This window comes from Argiope bruennichi, chromosome 9 (genome assembly GCF_947563725.1).
Source record: "Argiope bruennichi chromosome 9, qqArgBrue1.1, whole genome shotgun sequence".
NCBI lineage: Eukaryota > Metazoa > Arthropoda > Arachnida > Araneae > Araneidae > Argiope > Argiope bruennichi.
In genome coordinates, this window is record NC_079159.1 from 52,532,583 (window position 1) to 52,554,439 (window position 21,857).

General features: G+C 27.3%; 1 protein-coding gene across 1 annotated transcript in view; it reads left to right on the plus strand.

The window, feature by feature from the left end:
* LOC129984944 (uncharacterized) overlaps nucleotides 1–21,857 on the plus strand; it is a 125,880-nt gene that overhangs the window by 68,148 nt on the left and 35,875 nt on the right. Inside the window, exons 9-11 of the mRNA XM_056094887.1 lie at nucleotides 2,177–2,300; nucleotides 8,161–8,234; nucleotides 14,635–14,904. Of these exons, the coding sequence (XP_055950862.1) occupies nucleotides 2,177–2,300; nucleotides 8,161–8,234; nucleotides 14,635–14,904 (468 nt within the window). The remainder of the gene's footprint in view (nucleotides 1–2,176; nucleotides 2,301–8,160; nucleotides 8,235–14,634; nucleotides 14,905–21,857) is intronic.

Below are 21,857 nucleotides of genomic sequence, written 5' to 3' on the forward strand. Positions count from 1 at the left end.
TTAAAATGAGATTATTCGTATTTGCATCTAATTAAAATGTTCGAAAGCATCAAGATACATATTTGTGTTAACTATGAATAAATCTTGTGAATAATATTTCTTCTAATGAAATTCTTAGACAATACATACACCTACGTTGCCATCTGCTGAAAATACTTCTAGAAAATTATATTATACTTTTTTTTAAACTTCATTTTTAAGTCAAAAAGTACTGAAGCTTTTAAAGTTTTCTTTTCCACGGCTGCAGTACTTTATTATAATTAACTTGAATGTTTTTGGCTCACATTAATTGGTAATGTAAATTTTAAATCTTTGTTTTTAATTTCATTTTAATATAAATTTAAAATACCAAATATAATTTGAATATATTTTGATTAATGCAAAGCTTAAACAACAATTTAAAACGTGTTGTACTTTTAAGTAGTTTTCGTTACTTAAATGCGATATTATACTTTCAGCAATTGCTTAATTCATTCGATGAGTTGACTGAATTAATGTATTCAAAATGCAATAAAAATTTCTCATATTCTCAAAAAATCTTTTTGCAATTTAGAATGTGAATAGTGTATTTATTTTGATTTTTCATCATATAATTCTTGTATTTAAAATATTGCATGTTTATCAAAATTTTTTATTTACTGAACTTATTATGCGAAATTCAATACAAATTTTAATTGAAGTTATTACCATTTTATCTGCTATTTAATTATTAATTATTTATCAAATCCTTTAAATGTTTTCAAATACAAATGTTTAATGTTTTTAATAGGCTTTACAAATATTTTTTAGTTAAATTTATGCTATTTATATTACTGTAATTTTTAAATTTAGTTTTTCCTTATAGAATTTTGGAAAACAAAAAAACCTTTCAGAAAACATAATAAAAAAAAAGCTAAAAGCTATCACAATGCTTTCATCAATATAATTAATAAAGTTATCTGAATATATTCGTAAGATGCCAAACTTTTCAATTCGAACAACTTGATCGGAAGAGAATATTTAGCTATATCTCTTTGTAATTATTCATTTTGAAGAATGTCATTTGTAGAGGAATATATTCTTGAACTTAATATTTTCGATTAATGTTAATATGTGCTTGGCTTTAATGAAGTTTTGGGTATTCAATTAAATGAATCTGTATCTTCATACAAAAAAAAATTATGATGTCCTTCATTTAGTTACTGATTTATAATTTTTGTCTATATAAAATTTGTTAATTTCATAAACAAATATATAGCGTTTAGTTTAAAAATGCATAATCGTGATTTTTAAGTTCATTTTTGAAATTCAAACGATCAAATGTTGTCTTGTAGAAAATTCATTTTGCAATTTATCTCTAATGCTTACGTACACATTGGAAGCATTATTTTCATCTAACCGTTTCTATAATTCATGTTGTTTCTGAAGGACATTCAACTCATAAAAGATTCACCATTTCTTTTTTTCACTAATTTGTTCTCGTTTTATGCTTATTTCAGTTTGTATTATAACTATGAGTAGTTTTTGGAATTATTTTCCTTTATAAAAAAAACATTAACATAACTAGCAGAAACAGAAAGTTAGATACATTATTTTCGCAAAAATAGATTTCTTTCTTTATAGATGATATTCGATAAAGCAGTATCTGCTATAATAGAATCAAATAAGAATATGAGCTATATCAGCTTAATTTGAAAAACATCATTCAAAATTCTATATCGAGATTATATCTATGAATATTTATGATATTGCGCCAATAATAATTTTTGGAATAAATATGGACAGCATTCTTAAAGTATATTTGGAATATCGAAATATAGAATCATTTTTAGCTTTTATAGGTTCTTATTTATATGTAACAAATCCTAAAATCGTACTTAATCATTTTGTCTTCTAATTCAAAAATTAAATCAGGAATCTGACAAAACGTTACACAATAAAAAAAGCTTTTTCACATTTCCTTGTAAAAATTTTATTTAAGGATAACATTTCATAATTTCATTTTGGAGACAAATTTTCATTTTTATTTTTGTGTGGTTAAAATGAAAACGTGGGGAATGTTGCAGGAGCTATTCACTCAAAAGAAAAAGAATATTGTGTTTTTAATTAAATAACAATTTAATTTTAAAACTTTCTGGAATCCTTTTCTATGTAGCGTGTAAGTAGTTTAATTATTTTCGTTTTCTTTTCGAAACAGTTGAGGATGAAAATGTGGATGATCCTCAAGGTTATCCAACTCCTTCTCCTCAGCCAACTTTTCCTACTCCTGAACGAACCCCGGAACCTGAAGATTTCTGGAGGCCGGATACTTACCAGCAAGAGTAAGAAAACATTCCAGTTGTATAGCTAGCTTAAAAATTCAAGATAATTCATCAGGTTTCATAAGCTAATTCACAAACAAAAATATATTTAGTGCATCTGTAATTTTTTAAATATTAAACTAGGGATAAATATAGAATTTCAAAACTGCTTGAAGAAAATTCTAGATATTAATGATATCGGTTATATACAGCAGATAAATAATTTTGAATTAAATGTAAGATATTATTTTTAGACAACTGCAATGAATTAAAATTTGAATTTAAAAATTCCGAAGTTTAATTTTGGAATAAATTTAATATATATTTATAGAATCTTCTAATTTAAGAACTTCAATATTATGGTATATATATAATATACAATTTCCTATTACTTGGCAGATACTAAACATAAAAGACAATTATATAGAGAGAACTAGCCGCCTTTGGCGACCAGCCGGTTCGCCAATCTTAATGTTCGTTTAAATTTTAATAATTAAATAGGTTTAACCGGAGTTTAACCCCCTTCTTCGCCAAGTTGCGATAACGCACCAAAGCTGGCAATCTTTATTATGCACTATAATTGAACATCTGCTTCTTTGCTTTTGAACATTTCGCAAGGCCGTTGTTTGCGATTTTTAAAAATTTCGCCAAGCAGGGGATAAAACTTCGGTCGTACCATTAAACATTTTACGCAATTCCAACTTTAATAGATTCTTCAGCAAAATATTTTAAAACTTCAAATTTTGATAGTCATATAATTCACTCATAATATTATAAAGGCCTTCAGTTATTGCGTGATATATATCTCTCTAATTTTCTGTTACCCCTCGTAGAAATTATGCTTTAAATTACAGTGTAAATGATTAATCTGCAATTAATATAATATTTTTTACTGAAACAAAGCATTTTTTTTAATAATATGATTACTGATAATAGAGTCACTGCGCGTTTAAACTTTATGGTCACTAAAGAATATCTTTCTTAATTTATGTAATATCTCAAGAATTTGTCAACAAAAATTTCTCAGATTCATCATGAACAGATCGATTCATTAACAATGTTTAATTTTAAATGCATCAAACACTAAGAAAATAAAATGAATCGTTTAAAATAATCGGTCGAAAACAGGTTTAAAAAAATCTACTTAAAAAACGATGTACTTAAAACTATAAGCATATACAAAAAATATATAACTAACATAAATACATTTTACTTACAAAAGCATGCAACTAACCTAAAAATAATTTAAATCGTCCGTTGGTTGTCATGCCAAGAATCAGAACAATGCGCATGCGTGGATTTTCTTCGCCAGTTACGTCAACGCAAATGCGTAAATTTTTCTACGCCAGTTCGGGTAACGCTATGCAGATTAGACATTTTTAATTTCCTTTATTCTGTGTTATTTTAATTCAAAAGTACTTCAGAATGAATGTGAAACATGGATTAATTAACAATGTTTAATTTTAAATGCATAAAACATTAAGAAAATAAACAGAATCGTTTGAAATAATCCGTCGAAAAATGTTAACCCTAGCCTAATTACTGTTGGGAGAAAAAAACAACTGATGCCTTACTTATTTGGCGATGGGGAAAATGGAAGATTTTTTTGGCGGAAAAGTTGGCGTTGGGAAAAATGAAAGATTTTTTTGGCGGGAAAGTTAGTTTTTAATTAATAATGGACTACCCCTAACATTTAGGGGGATGAAAAATAGATGTTGGCCGATTCTCATAGATACCGGATAAGCACAAAAAATTTCATCAAAATCGGTCAAGCCGTTACGGAGGAGTATGGCAACGAAAACTGTGACACGAGAATTTTATATATTAGATGTAAATGCGTGCATCTGTCATCATAAAGATATTTCAGATTCTTTGACATGCTGCAGCTGATTTTTATAAATTCTAGAAAATTTTGCGAAAATTTGAGTTTTATTTGCAGTTTCAATAGCAGAATTTACAAGCGCATCCTTCTATAATAACAGATTAATAATATTTAGATCATTAGATTTTTATCACGAATATGTTCCAAAAGCAAAAAAGTGTGTTTATTTATAATGTTTTATAAATATTCTCAAAAGTAAATGCTAAGTTTTGATATTTTTTTTCCAAAATCTGTTTTTTACTTTCATTACTAAATAAAACATATACGTTTCGTCTTAACATTAGTCCATAAAATTTTATCAGCTCATTTTAACTATTTTATATAATCTTTCTAATACCTGTTATAGAGAACCGGTGTAAAAACTTTTTGAACTCTAATCTCCCTTCTTTTACAGACAACTTAATAATTCTTAAGCAGAAAATTAAGACAAAGGGATGGCAAAGCTACTTGTTATCATTGAATGATTAGGTTTTAGCAATCAACAGATTCCCATTCATATTGCATTTTCCTTGATCCTAAGCTACAACATAATCTCAAACTAAATAAATAGTGAATAAAAGTTTTTTAATTAGTTGATATGATTGACAAGAGCAATTTTAAACATGAATAATTTCTAAAATTCTTAATGTTTAATTTTCTTCCTAACAAATAAGAATTTAGGCTGGAGAATGTAAAGGAATTTTTTAATTCGTGAATTTCCGTGTGATTTATTGAAAAAAAGTAACATTTTACATAAATTACATCAGTTATATTACATTTAAATAATTTGAAATGATATGCTTTAATTGCAAATTTGAATTACATATTTTAACAAATTTCTTTATTTTATTTAATACTAGCCGCCTTTGGCGACCAGCCGGTTCGCCAATCTTAATGCTCGTTAAAATTTTAATAATTAAATATTTTATGTAATTCCTACTTTAATATCATCTTCATCAAATATTTTAAAGCTTCAAATTTTGATAGTCATGTAATTCACTCTAAATAATATAAAGTCCTTCAGCCATAACATAATATGTATCTCTTTAATTTTCTGTTAGTTTCGGTAGAATTTATGCTTAGAATTAAAATGGAAATGACTAAACTGCAATTAATATAATAATATTTTTTACTGATAATAGAGTCACTGAGCGTTTAAACTTTATGGGCACTAAAGAATATCTTTCTTAAGTTATGTAATATCTCAAGAATTTGTCAACAAAATTTTCTCAGATTCATCATGAACAGATCGATTCATTAACAATGTTTAATTTTAAATGCATCAAACACTAAGAAAATAAAATGAATCGTTTAAAATAATCGGTCGAAAACAGGTTTAAAAAAACTACTTAAAAAACGATGTACTTAAAACTATAAGCATATACAAAAAATATATAACTAACAAAAATACAATTTACTTACAAAAGCATGCAGCTAACCTAAAAATAATTTAAATCATCCGTTGATAACGGTTGTCATGGCAACAATCAGAACACAGTGCGCATGCGTGACTTTTCTTCGCCAGTTACGTTAACGCAAATGCGTGAATTTTTCTACGCCAGTTGGAGTAACGCTATGCAGATTATACATTTTTAATTTCCTTTATTCTGTGTTATTTTAATTCAAAAGTACTTCAGAATGAATCTGAAACTTAGATTAATTAAGAATGTTTAATTTTAAATGCATCAAACATTAAGAAAATAAACAGAATCGTTTGATATAATCCGCCGAAAAATATTAACCCTAGCCTCATTACTGTTGGGAGAAAAAAACACTGAAGCCTTACTCATTTGGCGGTGGAGAAAATGGAAGATTTTTTTTGGCGGAAAAGTTGGCGGTGGGGAAAATGGAAGATTTTTTGGCGGGAAAGTTAGTTTTTAATTAATAATTAAAATTCTAATTTAAAATTCAAAAAAAGGGACCCCAGGTGCACATTCCCGACCTCCAAGGTATACATGTACCAAATTTGGTAGCTGTAGGTCAAACGGTCTGGCCTGTAGAGCGCCAACACACACACGCACAGATACACACACACACACACACACACACACACACACACACACACACACACACACACACACACATTGAGCTTTATTATAAGTATAGATATTATACTTTTAACTTTCATAAACCCATTACTTTAAAGTTGGCACATTAGATTTTTAGAAAAATAAAAATTCTAAATAAAATTTTTAGAAAACAATATATATTTCTTAAAAAGAATAATTTAAAGAAAAAAAATTAAAATGAACTTGAATTGTTTTGTTTGTATTCCTTTAAATTTTCATTTATATTAATTATTTTCAATGCACATATAAGATATAAATTTTTAGTAGAAGTTAATAATACTCTTCTTTGGTTAAAATAATAATTTCATCTTAACACTTTATTTAATTTTCAATTTTAAAAATAATAGAATCAAAATAAATATTCAAAAATAAATTTATCTACAAACAATGGAAACACATTTAATAAAATGTTCTAGAACATTTGCAACTCTTCATAAAAGTACAAAGAACGAATGGACTTATTTTAAAGTTATTTCATTTCTTTCAGTTTCTAATTTTAATAATTTGATACTCTTTTCTGATTTTTTTTGTCGACATGGAATTACCAAACGTAATTAGGGAAATTTGCTGCATCGACGATCTTTCCATTCATTTTTATATGTTTGCGGTTAAGTCTTTTGTATATTCTTTGTTATATTGCAAATGATACTTTGAAGAAAAGAATCTTAATTAAGTTCGTATTATTTTCACTGCAACCGTAATAAAAACACTTCACCATCTTATTGAGAAATTCTAATCTACTGACAACATGTTAAAACTGAAGACGCGTTGGAATTTTTAGAAAATGAATGAATGCAGACATTCTTTTTTCAGAAAGTATATGAATAGATATTTAAATTTTTTAGACATAATTAAATCTGCGTTGGAGTGTTGCCTATCTGCATAATTTTAGAAATTTATTCAATTTCTGCGGCATACAGAAAAAGAATGGTAATGGGAAGTGATTGTGAAAAGAAATGAAAATTATTCTTAAAAATTTTAATTTTGTTATTCAGTTTAGTAATAAAAAAACTTAAATTTTAGAATCCTAGATTTTTTTTCTTCAATATAATGATAAAATATAAAAGAAGGTATTGCCAGAAGCAATCTTAAGAACTGAAACATAAAAATAAAGAATATTTTAATTTAATTTCGTTTTTCCATGGCTTATAGATAATTTCTATTTAAAATAATTTGTTTTGATTTTAATAAGTGTACTTCTATAGCTCATTGCAGTAAATTTTTTCTGACATGATACGCGTCCAAATTAGTCTTAAAATCTAATGTGGATATCACAAGATAAAAAAAAATGATGCGATGTGACAACATAGGGCAAATAGTTCTTGGTATTCAATTAGATGTAAATGATCGCCCAATGAATATAAGGTGAATGTAGTGAAACAAATTATTGAAAATAACGCTTCATTACATGAATATTCTAGAAAACACGAAACACAGGTAACAAAAACATAAATAAAATGTGCATGCGGATCAATATTTGTAGAAATCGACAATAAAATAAGATAGCAGATAATTTATTAAATATTAGTAGCAGTGTTCAACGTCGAACAGCTAACATCTCATACTGGAACAAGTTCCAGAAAAAAATTAACTCAGGCAAGTATCTCAGATATTTATAGTTTTCCCAAAGGACATGATGTCACAAAATATCCGAAAAAGAAGATACCCGGATTTGGTTTTTTTGTAAAGACTCCATAATTTTTTCACTTTTCAGAATCTTCTTTCTTTGATGTCAAATTTGTGTGATGTCGCTAAGGTCAAAGGTACTAAGAATATTTGTAAATCTTCCTTTACTGTTATAAAACTAACAATAACAATTTCGTAGCAATACACTACGAAAAGTTATATTATTTCTGCCGAATAAAATAATTCTTACATTATTTCGTATTGAAACAATATAAGGAGTTATCGTCCATCTAATTTAGAGATATACTCATATATATCATTACAGGGAAGAAGAGGAAGAAGAACCGTTTCATGATTCTCCTTTACCCGGTGCAATACCTGAACCGGAACCAGAACCAGGTGCTCCACAAATATATAATTTTTCTTAAGAATTGCTGCAATGTTAAATAATAACAAACGTTTATTATTATTATTATTATATAAACATTTAAATGTTTGGCTTATAAAATGCATGTTCTCGAACGAAAAAAAAACAACTAAGCGTTTTTTTAAAATTTTAAAATGTAGATAACTTTTATAATCAAATATATGGAGATTAAAATAGAGCCATAAAACCTACTTCAATAAAACATATTGGAAGAAAATTGAAATTTTCATTTAATTTTAAAATATACTTTTAATTTTTATCATATAATTAAATATTTTTTAATTCTATGACATTCTATTCTATTAATTATATGATAAAAATTAAAAATATATTTTAAAATTAAATGAAAATTTCAAGCCTGGTTGGTAGAGCGTCGGATTCGCGTCCCTTAGGTTGCGAGTTCGAACCCCGCCGGCCGAAGATTCCCCGCGCGCTTGGTGGCTGACGCGCGTTAAATCTGTCGTGGTCACAAAGTCCTCCATGTCGAGAGTAATACCACTGGGGTACTGGATCCGGGGTGATCGTTCTCTGATTCAGGTCTAAATTACGATCTGTGTTTGAGTGAATGAAATGCGTGAATGAAGTCCGTCCCGTAAAAAGGGTTGTGACGTGTGTGCAGCTAAGTCGTTCTCTTGGCCCTAGATGGCGCTACTATAGAAACAAGAGGTGCTCCCACCCAGGCTTAAATCCGCTGTCTTCGAACAGCTGGCTTGCCTATGGCAAGTGCCATAAGGAACAACAACAACACACACACACACACACATTATATATATATTTATATATATAATATAAATATGTGTGTGTGTGTGAATATTGAAATAAAAATGCGAACATGAGTTTCGTTCAAACCAAAAAACTGTATGTTAAATAAGAAAATTATCTTTTTTTTATACTTACTGATATAAAAATTCCATGAAAACCGACAGTCTTTTAAATAAAAAGAAACTATAAAAACTTACCAGTGATTATATGATGTTCTTAGTTTCTGTTTTGAAAATCCTGACTAATTTAGAGTTGCATTTTGTTTTTTTAAATTTAGAATAACTTTAGATTTCTTACATAGATTATAGTATGATTTTATATGGTCATCAAACGAGTAACTGGACAAAGAAGTCCAGTTTTATAATATATGATAATTAAAGGCGAGATAGTTAATAAATTAGAAAAAGCGTGAAAAAATAGAAGCAGCAGAAATGCAAGGAAATTATGACAAGCGTAGTCTCATTAGATTTGCGGAATTACTCCATAAATGAATTTACGGAATTATGCTTACTGCATTCGCTATCACGACTCGCATATAATATTTGGGTTATTTATCTAGTTATATGACCCATTCTTTGCTAACTCTTAACTATAGTTAACTACAGTGGTGGCCAAAAGTGTGGACATTTTTTGAAAGTTTCATGTTTTTCAACTTTGCGTACTTGTAGAATATATTAATTTTCACTTAAATACAAATGTTTATATATCAAATTGAAGGTAATTTAATGTAGAATTTCATAATAAAAACAGTATTACAATATCTGTATTACACAAAAAGTTACGCTCATTTTAGTCAAATCTGTCTTAGATTTGCATTTTTTTAAAGTGATACACAATCAATACTTCGTAGGATAACCCTTATTTTTTAAGACGCAGCGTCTTTTCATTTGGAGTTCATCTTTCGTAATCACATGGTGCCAAGAATCAATTATAGATTCAATAAGTTGTCTTTTATTGGATGAACGTTTTTTTTCGTACAAGAATTTTCAAACGTCGCCACACATTTTCAATTGGATTGAGATCAGGGCTGTTTCCTGGCCATGGTAATACATCTATGCCTTTATTTTGAAACCATGCTTTGCATACTTTTGCTGTGTGGCATGGAGCTGAATCGTGCTGAAAAATAAATGGTACTTGTTGGGGAAGAAATCCCTGATAGAAGGTATCAATTTTGGTTTCAGGACAGTTTCGATGTATTTTTTGGCATCAGGTTGCCATCAATCACTTGAATTCAGCTCACACCATCTGCAGACATACATTCCCAAATCATGGCATTTGTTGTTATTTTTATAGTTGCTACAATGCAATCAGGATGAAGCGCTTCACCTACTCTACATCTCACGTATTTTGTACCATCACTACCAAAGAGCGATATTTTAGTCTCATCGCTCCAGATTACTTGCTTCCATTGATTTTTTGACCATTTAATGTGTTCTTTTGCCCACTTAACTGGTTTTTTGCATTGCTTTTGATTTAAATATGGTTTTTTCCTTGGAATTCTAGCTTGTAGTCCAAATCCTGATAAGCTTCTTATTGTTCTTGAACTTACTGAAAAACCTGCTGCATTCATTTCGCATCTAATAGCATCTGATGAAAGTTTTCTATCTTGAAGGCATAGCCGTTTAATTTTTCTATTGGCAGTAGCACTTGTGCATTTTTTTTTCGGCCTTATTTTCCACTGATTTCGTTTCTTCATAACATAAACAGAACTTTCATACACCAGAGCAAGTCACTGAACCACCAACTTGTCTTGCAATTTCAGCATAAGAGAGGCCATTTTCTCTCAATATGACAATTTGGTTTCTTTTTGTAGATGTCCAATCAGTTCTCTTGTTGGTGACATTGTTTAAAATTAGTTGAAATAAAAAAAAGGACTTAAAATATTCAAAAACAGCAATACTCTATTTAATTGTACTAGTGCATCATTCCGCAAAATATTTCTACAACAATAACTCTTTTACCATCCAAATAACCTAAACTATAGTTACAGACATTTGATTGGTCCTCAGAACAGTGTTTGTGATTGGCTAGTACGCTTTTATTACAAAACGCATCATTATTCAAAATGATTTGTGTTTGTTTGTTCTACTAAAATGAGTTTAATTTTTTGTGTAATACAGATATTGTAATACGGTTTTTGTTATTAAATTCTACATTAAATTACCTTTAATTTGATTTATAAACATTTGTATTTAAGTCAAAATTAATATATTCTACAAGCACGCAAAGTTGAAAAACATGAAACTTTCAAAAAATGTCCACACTTTTGGCCACCACTGTATAGTAACTCTTAGTATAGTTAACTATAGTAAGTTTTTTTTAATTAATTAAATGTATCATGTTAGCACTGTATCAATTTTGTAATTTATCACGGAAAAATTAAAAAAACTGTTGAAATTTTAATAAAATTTCTAATTAAAATTTCCAAAAATTCGAAGTATGGTAGCTCTAGGTCACAAGACTGGCTTGTTAGAGCCCTAATAGGCGCAAAAACAAGCACGAGAGCGCACACACACATACATTCACGTTTTTACAGTAAAGATAATTTCTCGGAAACAATATGCTGGGTGATTTTTCAAGGTCTGACATTGACTCTAATGCACACATGGAATCTTTTCATTTAAGGTTAACATCCAAGAATCATTCAGTTTCTATGAGCAATTTTCTCATAATATTTAATGAAGGATGTTCTATTATATTGTTAATTTTAAATGTTAAATAATATTACGGTGCCAAGTGCTCAATTATATTATTTTTTGGAACATTTTTATTCATCCTTTATTCTTTCATGTTAATAAAAATGAAATATTTTAATAGAGTTTTGACATAATGACGTATCAGTGTTTCAAATTTTTTTATAGATTTATATTCCTAGTAAAACTAAAGTGTTTTAATATATTAAGATTTTTATAATCATTTAATTAACAAATTTAATTAAATTCTGATTCATTACAAGTGGTGTCATCTAGATATGAAATTGAGAAAAACTTGTTTCAAAGTAAATAATACTTCTAATTATAAATTTAAAACTAAAAGTGGCAGTTAAATTCTTACTTTTAATCCATAAATAATAGTATTTTTTACTATATAATTTATTTATATAAAATGAATTTTACTCTTAAGTTTTTTATATTCATTAGCAAATGTCAAGTTGATTAATTTTTACAGTCACTAGTCAACTGCTATCAGCTACTTTATTTTACAAAATGTGTTTTCTTTACACTTAAACAAACTCATTAATTTACCGAGTGAAAATTTTACAATATAAGAATTAATTTCGGTTAAGTTCTCAATCAGATTTCTTTTTTAGTAACTATCTGTGAAGAAATACTTTATCCAAATATATGTAGTTTCTAACTGCTTCCCCTTCTCATTGCTTTTTTCATATTTCCTTTATGATTTTCAAGTGTTTAATGCTTGAAATATGTAATATTTAACTATATCAATAACTATTATAATTAATATTTAGTAAAAATATGGAATAATTTCTAATCTTAACTTCAACATTCATTCATATAATCATTATGAAAACTATTCAATTATATTTTTAACAATGCTTGAAGTTTGTGCAAATATTACTTTTCCGTAAGTTGCTTTTTAAGAACTAATACGGTAGATATCTATTCATTAATATCAAATATTGAGGAAGAATAGTTTTAGAAACAATTTATTCTTTGCCTTTCTTTTTTCAATTTCGCTAAATGAAATTAAAATCCCATCTTTAATAACAATACGCACCGAAAAGGCATTTTTATTTTATTATGATTATTTATTTAGTATGAATTTCATCACATTTTATTTTAACAAGAATAGCATTCTTTTAATATTTTCAATAAATTTATAGTTCTTTTTTTTGTAAAAAGTAATTAATGTGTTTCTTTTCATGTAAACGAATTCGTGCGGATACGGTTATTTTTTGACATTTAGAACGGAATTTATTTTTTAAAAATCTGATCTTCTAAATTGGAGGGACATATCATTTGTATTTATTGCCTTTTTATCTCTTAAATAAAGCTTTATTGTAATCTATTTTGGTAAACAACATTAAAATTGAGTAATTAACGATAGCCAAACTATTTGTTGCATTTTGGAATACAGAATTACAAGACATAATGTGTATAATTTCATAATCAGAAAGTACATGTTAATTTAATAAAATATTTTTTTACATAAAAACAATTTTTTAAACATTTACGAGTTGGTATTCTATGGATAAATTGGGTCATTCAACATCAATGGAAAAAAAAATTCATAATTCTTTATATGTCACTTATTATAAAGCTCACTTCTTGATTTGTTTATGACAGAGTTAATGATTTTCGATATTATAATTACATTTTTGATTAAAATTTATAACGATTTTAAAGTTTGATCTCAACTTTTGGATAATGTTTTGTTATGTCTCCCAAATACATTTAAAATATTTTTGTATCACTTTAAAAATAATTTCAGTGGCCTTAATTTTGTTTCGATACTATTTTTTTCTTTATTTAAAATTAATTATTAAAAATATTTCAAATATATTTTGCCTCATTTTCATCGTTTATCTACTTGAATGATATAAACAGGTGTTGAGATAATATAATACAATATTTGTCCACACATTATTTCTATGTAGTTATTAGTAAACTTAAAAAAATAAGCATATCAGGGTTAAAACATTATTAGCTACGATGTTTTATATTAAAGAGAAAGATCTCTAATTTATTTTTATTTCTTTTTCTTCATTGGAGAACGTTTTTAATGTTTTATTTTCTTCCAATTACAATTCTTAGAAGTAGAAGATTTTTTTATTGTTTTATTAGCTGTTAACATATTTAGGTACCTATTTTCCCCTAAAATGTCAAAAGCAATCCAAAAATGAAATGCTTTTCTTTTTGTGTGTGTATGCACTTTGCTGTTAACATCTTTCAGAAGCCCTGTTTCTCTCTAAAATTGCCAAAAATGAAAAGAACTAATAAGAATTGATCAATATATATATATAATTAAAATTGTAATAATAACCCAACCTTAATGTCTAAATATTTGTCTTTATTATGGATATGAAAATATTTTCAAACAATTCCAGTTAAACAGGAATCAAATGAAACCAACATATCCGTCAAACCATCAGACCGCCAAAGTGATTAGTAAAATAATAGTAATAATGATTAATTAAAAATTAACTATAAAAATAAATATAGTAAATGTAAAATATGTTATAATGTTCTAAACAGATCAGAATATATCGCGACAAAAGCTATATAAGCTGTACCATACTTTTCGTTTTAACTGCGACTTTGCGTGTAACGGTAGAAGAATAAAAAATATTAAGAAAATATTAGGTTCCCAGTGAATAAATAAATGAAGAAGAATCGAATATAACACGCACATTTGAGCCTAAATGTCATTGAGATTCTGAACTAACCTATTTAAATTTTCGTTTGTGCTATCGACCGTGTTGTTTTGCATTCCGCCATAGGACTTGTTTACGACGTTAAAGCCATTATAATTCCAAATACTTTTCGCGTGATAGCTCTACTTTTGTGTTCAAACTTGGTTGTTATGTTCCAATGTTGTGGTATTTTTCTAATCTGGCATGCATTCAAATAACCTTAATTTCATTTGCAGAGAAACCGATTCAAGAACGATATTATGTCTACCAAGTCTTGGATTCGGATGGCTCCAGAGAACTGATTGGTAATCTGTACCTGGAAGTGGACAGTTTTCTTGATGATGTTCGGAGAGCCATCGACAGAGATCGGAATTTGTCGGAAGCCATTCGGAGAAAAGAGTATAAATTCCTCGATGAAAATTTGGATGAAGTACCCGCTTACGAAGAAAGTTCTTTAGACTTGGATAGGATATTTCCGTCGCAAGAGATTAATATTCAATGTATACGTGAGTATTATAGTAATAATTATGATTTTTAATTAATGAAACCGAACTCAATATTTCGGCTGAAAAAGCGAGTATTTTTATAGAGTTCTTTATATATTTTCATATTGCATTCTAATTTTTAAGCTTCTACAAGAACTTTTAAGTGCAGAGTTATTATTCTTAGAGTTATTATATTGATATATATTTTTATATTGCATTTAAGTTCGTAAGAACAGGTTTTTGAGATAAGACATTAAAAAAATTGTGGTTTTGATTCAAAAATGACTCCTTTACACTAATGGATCTTTAATATTTAAGTTGAAAATAAAAGCGTTTTAATAAAGATTTCTTATATATTTTAATATTTTATTCTAATTTATAAGTTTATATAAAAAGTTTTAGGTATTCAGAAATATTTCATAGAAAAATTTTTAAAAAATTATTTCGTTTAGAAAATATTTTGTTTTTATTATACGAGAAATATACATTTTTCGATATTGCATTCTTTTTATTATTTGTTCAGACAGGTAAATTATAAGACTGATTATAGTTTCCTTTAAGGAAAATTGTATTTTTTGTCATAAAATTATGTGAGAAGTTTTTTAATGAAACTTCTGCTCTCATATAAAATACAGCATAAATTATTTTACTACTCTTTATATTTTTGTTTTCAATAGAAATTATTTTATTTATGTTAAACAGGAAATACTTACCACTGCAAAGAATTCGAAGCACTATCACAATTTGAATGTCAATTCGCTAATATGCAAATAGGAATGTTAGAAATAAAACCATACAAATTAAATGGATGGGATGTTTCTGCTGCAAAACAACGTTATTTCAAATGTCTCAAACATACTGAAGTAAAATTGTCCTGCATGAAATTGTGTCTTATTTTGAAAGAAAGTAAATACTAAATGACAACTAAGGAAAGAGAATCCCAAATGCCACATCTAGGTTATCCTTTGCTTTTGTTTTTGTCATACACGTAAAGAATTCTCATCCTCTTTTTATATTATATCTAATTCTGTTTACGCCCATTTTCATTATGCAAATGCAAATGTAAGGAATAAAATTATAAAGAGTAAGTGAACATTCATTTACTTAAATGTTGTATTTAATAGTCATTTCCAATCTAAGTAATATTATTTTGTTCAGACGAGTTGAAGGTTGATTTTAGACCTCAGACTAGCAAGTTCATTTTCTCAGAGGGAGGCAAATGTAAAACGAAGGGTGAATCATGAATCAATAACAGGATTATAATAAATACGACTGCAATGAACTGGATTATTTTTTCTGAGATTAACGTTATTAATATTCGTTTTATATTGAAACAAAACTGAAACAAATTTAGCAATTTTTTAAATTTATATCCGTTTTCTAATTGATCAACATAGACTCTGTTGATAAAGCAAAATTTTTACCTTTCATTTACGCACATATCAGACCCAAAATATAAAATGTGCTATTAAGTAATTTTTTTTATTTGTAGAATTTAAGCAAATGATATATTTTGATGTGAGTAACCAATAGGGTATTTGATATATTTCAGAAAAAAAAATCGATAATTTAGAGGTAAGTTATTTCATTTTGAAAGGAGTAATAGCAAAAGTTTATCAAAATTCAGGAAACTTCGGCTGCAAAATATTCAATTCAACCATCTTATACGAAGTAAATGGAGCACGCACTTTCTGCAACAGTTAGCTTTCTACACTTTTATAAAAGTATTACTTCTTTCCTCTTAGCAATGAAATGAGGTTGAAAATTGCAAACTCTCTACAAATTTCAATTATTAAAATTTTACAGCGTGTTCATTTCATGTTAAGCCTGAGGAAAATTTAGAAGTTTTCCTATTCACATTGGCAATGGACTGTTAAATTTCTTGCACTTTGGCTTTTAGCTTTTTTTGTTCTACTCGACATTTAGTATATAACTTCTTGAGAAATAGTAATCGTTAAAATGAAATATTTGAAATTTCGGTACTTTTTTTTAGCAATTTTCGATCATGTTGATTAATATGATACATATTACTTTGAAAAATGTACAGCATTTATTGAAAACTTTTTTGAACCCAAGTGAAACATACAAATAGAGAATGGGGAATGCTAGCCAGTTTATTAGATGTACAGTTCCGCTCGATTGCTCTCATGATTTAAAGAATTAAATCATTTGATTAAAACTTATTTTCTAAAATTTATTGAATATACATTAAATTTTGCGACAGCGACTTAGTTTGTTCGTTGTAAAATGCACTATAAAATGTATGGAAATTGAAAAGATATTCATAAACAGATTATGTAACTTATCAGCTTGACTTGATTGTGGTTTTAATATAAAAATGCCGAGATATAGACCTCAGATATTTCAGTAGATGTGTAAAAAATAAAAATAAAATATTTTGAATAATGCTGTTGAATGGTTTACTTTGAATATTTAATACATTTTGTGGCAGCGTTTCTCAACTACAGCTATAATCTTAATGCGTGCTTTATTAAAAATGAAAATTATTTCCTTTGTCGGGTCAGTTTAATTTATTCAGTAGACATAATACAGTTTAACATCGAATTTCTCATACATTCAGTTAAAAATTTTAAGATTAAAAAGTTAAAATTTTAGACATAAATGTTTTATTGCGGTAAAAAATATTAATTAAAAATCAGCCGAAAAATATATTTTTTTTATTATAAAGAAAAACTGATATTCTTATTTAATTTTTTTTAATTTTAAAAAATTATAATTATTATAAAAATACAATATATTCTTTCAACCGAAATAAACTTTACAAACCTGTATAATCATAACTTAATAAAATCCCTATTCTTTCCTTATTGAATTGATACGAACTTCACGCACAGCAAATTTGGATTATTAAATTTTTATAGCATCTCCGTTTCGTGTTAGGCTTAGGAAAAACTTCGAGTTCTTCTTATTGCCTTTGGCAACGAACTGTAAAGTTTTCTGCTCCTTTGGGTTTTATAGCTTCTTTCATTCAACTGCAGACTCAGCATATAAATTTTTAAGTAATAACGGCCGTTAAAATGATATATTCGAAAATCGTTCTTTGTTTTATTAACACTGGATCAGGATGGTCAACATGGCGAATATTACTTTAAAGTATTTTGTTAAACTTTATGACTTTTTAGACCATTTGGAATAAAAACGAATAAATGTGAAAGTGACGAATGTTATTTAGAATTTTCAATTTTTCAAAATTCACTTGATAGCTTATTTTAACTGAAATAAAGGAAATATCAGAAATCAATAGAATTTTTAGACCATTTTACATATACTATGAAATATAAAATTTATTTCAACACTCCAGATATTCTGTAGAATAATCAGTAGTGTAAGAAAAGTACGGAAAAGAAGAAATTGGTGGTGTATATATTACTTTGAAGATTTGTCATTTGATATTGCATATTACCTAGGAAATGTGTAACTAACAATATATGAAACGCCAGCATTCTGTAGAATATTTATGTAGTTTTAGGCAAAATATTACATATGTAAATTATATGAATATATTATATATTTTCTCTAGAGTATACATGTAATACCTATAGAAAAATAAATTATGTTTAGTCGAAGTATGAAAAGCAGTGACAGAAGTGATGTTCGAAACGAATCGCTGTTGTATTTCACAATTTGCTGATTTGATATTTGATATTGTGAAGAATGTCTAGGAAATCGGTATAATATTTGCGGTTTCAAATTTTGCCTAAAAATGTTTAGATATTCCAAAAAATCCCAGATGATGCATTCTGGTAGTAAGAGGTATAATAATACAGGGTGTTCATTAATTATTGTCGGGGTTTCCGTACCTCATAACTTTCGAATAAAAATATTACGCAAAAACCGATTACGTATTCGTAAATCACAATTCAAAGAATTTTATTAATGATATTAAAGTGTAAAGCTTGCACAATTTGCACTTTGTAGGTATTTAGCTGAAGGCGATTCTTTGAGTTGTACTTTACGTATTCATAATTCTTTGAGTTGTACTTTACGTATTCATAATTCTTTGAGTTGTAATTTACGTATTCATAATTCTTTGAGTTGTAATTTATGAATACATAATCACTTTAATATCATTAATAAAATTCTTTGAATTGTGATTTACGAATGCGTAATCGGTTTTTGCTTAATATTTTTTATTCGGAAGTTATGAGGTACGGAAACCCCGACAATAATTAATGAACACCCTAATTCTTGTAAAATCTGTCAATGAAAACAAAAAGATTCAAGCTAAATGTACCTGGTATAAAGCATCTTAAAAGTGTTTAAAGGAAAAAGTATAAATTTAATTTTGTATATTTTAAGATTGGCATTAATTTATATGAAATATAAAAAAGTTCTAAAAAGTTTTGCTTTTAAATTTAACAAATCTGTTTATTAGTTAAATTTTTAAGTGTTTAAACTTTAAAAATTTTTCTTTAGAACGCAACAAAATTGCTTTTCTGCTCGAGAAATTTTATGTCACATCTTTATGAAAAATTCTGGGAATTTAAAGCTGCGATTTATTAAAAAATTATTACTATACTTTATAAGTTTTTGTATTCGTTGCGTTTATGGATTATTATGTTTTTGTATGCATGAGAAACTACAGACCGACAGATAGTCTATTCTTTGACACATTTGATAAAAATCGGAAAGGAATATACATGTAAGATGAAGACTATATATGAAATTTCGGGTATCAATATCATTGTATAATTGAGTAATTGAGACTACATATATGAGGAAACAGAGATAGACAAAAGATGACCCCTTAGAGTATTTGATTTGAAATTTGGAACCGATCTGCAGATTTTATGCTAAATTTATATACCAATTTTTTTTTATCTTGCTTTCTATGTCTTATAGCTATTGGATTTACCTGTATTCGAACTACCAGATAGACAGACTTCCTACGAATGGATTTATTTAAAGACAAAAACCTACAATTTTGTTGAAAAATTATACACTAAATACCCTTTATCCAGCTTATTGCGCTCTTAGCGTATTCACAGACAAGCATATTTAATTCTTAAACTGGATTTTTCGAGTTTGGGGAAATCAAGCTCAAAGTTTGTAATGATTGCAATAATTTATCTTTGTATACTTTGGAAGAAAAGAGGAATATCGATTTAAGGATCGGGAAGTCGCAGAAATATGGCAATAATTACACTTTTCTTCCTTTTCATTACATAACTTAATTCTTTGAGTAATATTTGAATCGCGAAATTAAATTTTCAAAATAATTCAACATTTAAAAAAATATCTTTTAGTACTATCTATATCTATTAAAATTAACAAGAAATTGAATTTCTTATTTTATTAGCCTAAAACACAATTATAGGTATATAAAGTACTTAATTATATAGAAATTTGTTTTTTGAACTCTAATATATAAAACAGTAACTTCGAAAAATCATTTTAAGGGTTATAAACATATATGTCTTTTAAATTTAAGACTTCAAATGAAAATATTTAATTCTATACCGAATTTAATGCTAATTATTTTTTTTCTGATTTATAAATGTAATTTCAATTAAAATTTTCATTTTTTGTTTAGATTAATTAATAACAACGAGTATCGCTTTCACAATATTGAATGAAAATATTATACTTTTTTGAACTTTCTATTCGATTAATTGGTTTCTAAAATGCATCTGCTAATTAGTCTTTGATTTTAAAATCCATCTGTGTTATTTCTTTCATTTTTCATACGAGAATTTTCAAAATTTGCTTTTTCCAGTCCAAAAATAATTACAGTTTGTTGAAATTTTGTCTTCATCAAAATGTTTTTTTGAGTATTTCAGTTTTCCAAATTAATTTAATGTAATTTCATTTGAGGTGAAGGCTTTTTTATTTTCTTCTACTTGATGTAGAGATATTGAAGGTATTTTGATCATCAAAAAGATAGTAATCTCGAGATTTCAAGGAAAACTGAAATTTATAGATTTATGAGCATTTGAAAATTTAATTTTTTCAATTACTCATGTCTGCTTTGTCTTTTTACAAAATTTTAAAAAGTCATAATTTAAACACATAAAATTTCCATCAGTGTTATATTATCAGAATTTTTGATGTGTAGCAGATTTTGATTTGTAGATTTGAAGCAGTACTTTTAAAACGCTATTTTTTTGTTGCTGCGGTATATTAAAATATTAAGACTGAAAATGGCTTAAAAGAGTGTTCATTTGGCTTGTGAGGTAAAATTAATTTGATTAATTAATAATTAAGTAACAAATCAAGCCACACCATTTTGTGTGAAATAAGGAAGCTGAAGCATCCAAGTTCATATCTTATTGAAATATTTGTCAGAACTTATGCAAACGTACCTAACTTCATACAGATATTGGTGATAATATTTATAGTGGGAAGTATATTTACCACGGTCCAAGAAAGGGTTAAAAGACTGGCAATTGTCTCAAATCAATTTAAATGAATTTAAATCTATTTTTATGTGTCTTTCGCATTTTTCTCCAATATGTTAACCTAAATAATCAAATGGAGTAGTATCGCTAGATACTTGCTGCGATTTGCTGCTGTGACTTCGTTCCTTGATTGCCTTAGTAACCATTCTCCTTTTTCGGAATTGGCGACTTGGTGTCTTTGGCGATTTGAAGGGATTACCTAAAGTGGATTTCAATCGCCAAATATTTAATTTTTAGTGCATTAAATTTAGAAATTAGTGAGATATTGTGAATGAGTCAATTTTTTTTCATATTCTGAATATAAAACATCATATATATAAAACGTTAACATATAGCATTCAAAAATCACTCCTTTTTTATAATCGAATGGCAACAGTCAAAAACAAATATCATTGTATGAATGTCGGAATGTTTCATTGAACGTTTGTACACCTGCACTGAATTCAAAGCTTCGAATAGCGCTGCAAAATATTATTAGAAATGTTCTAGATATGGCTCGCCGCGGTACTAAAAATTATTCAGTCAGAGTAACAAATACACAAAAAAAGTCAAACA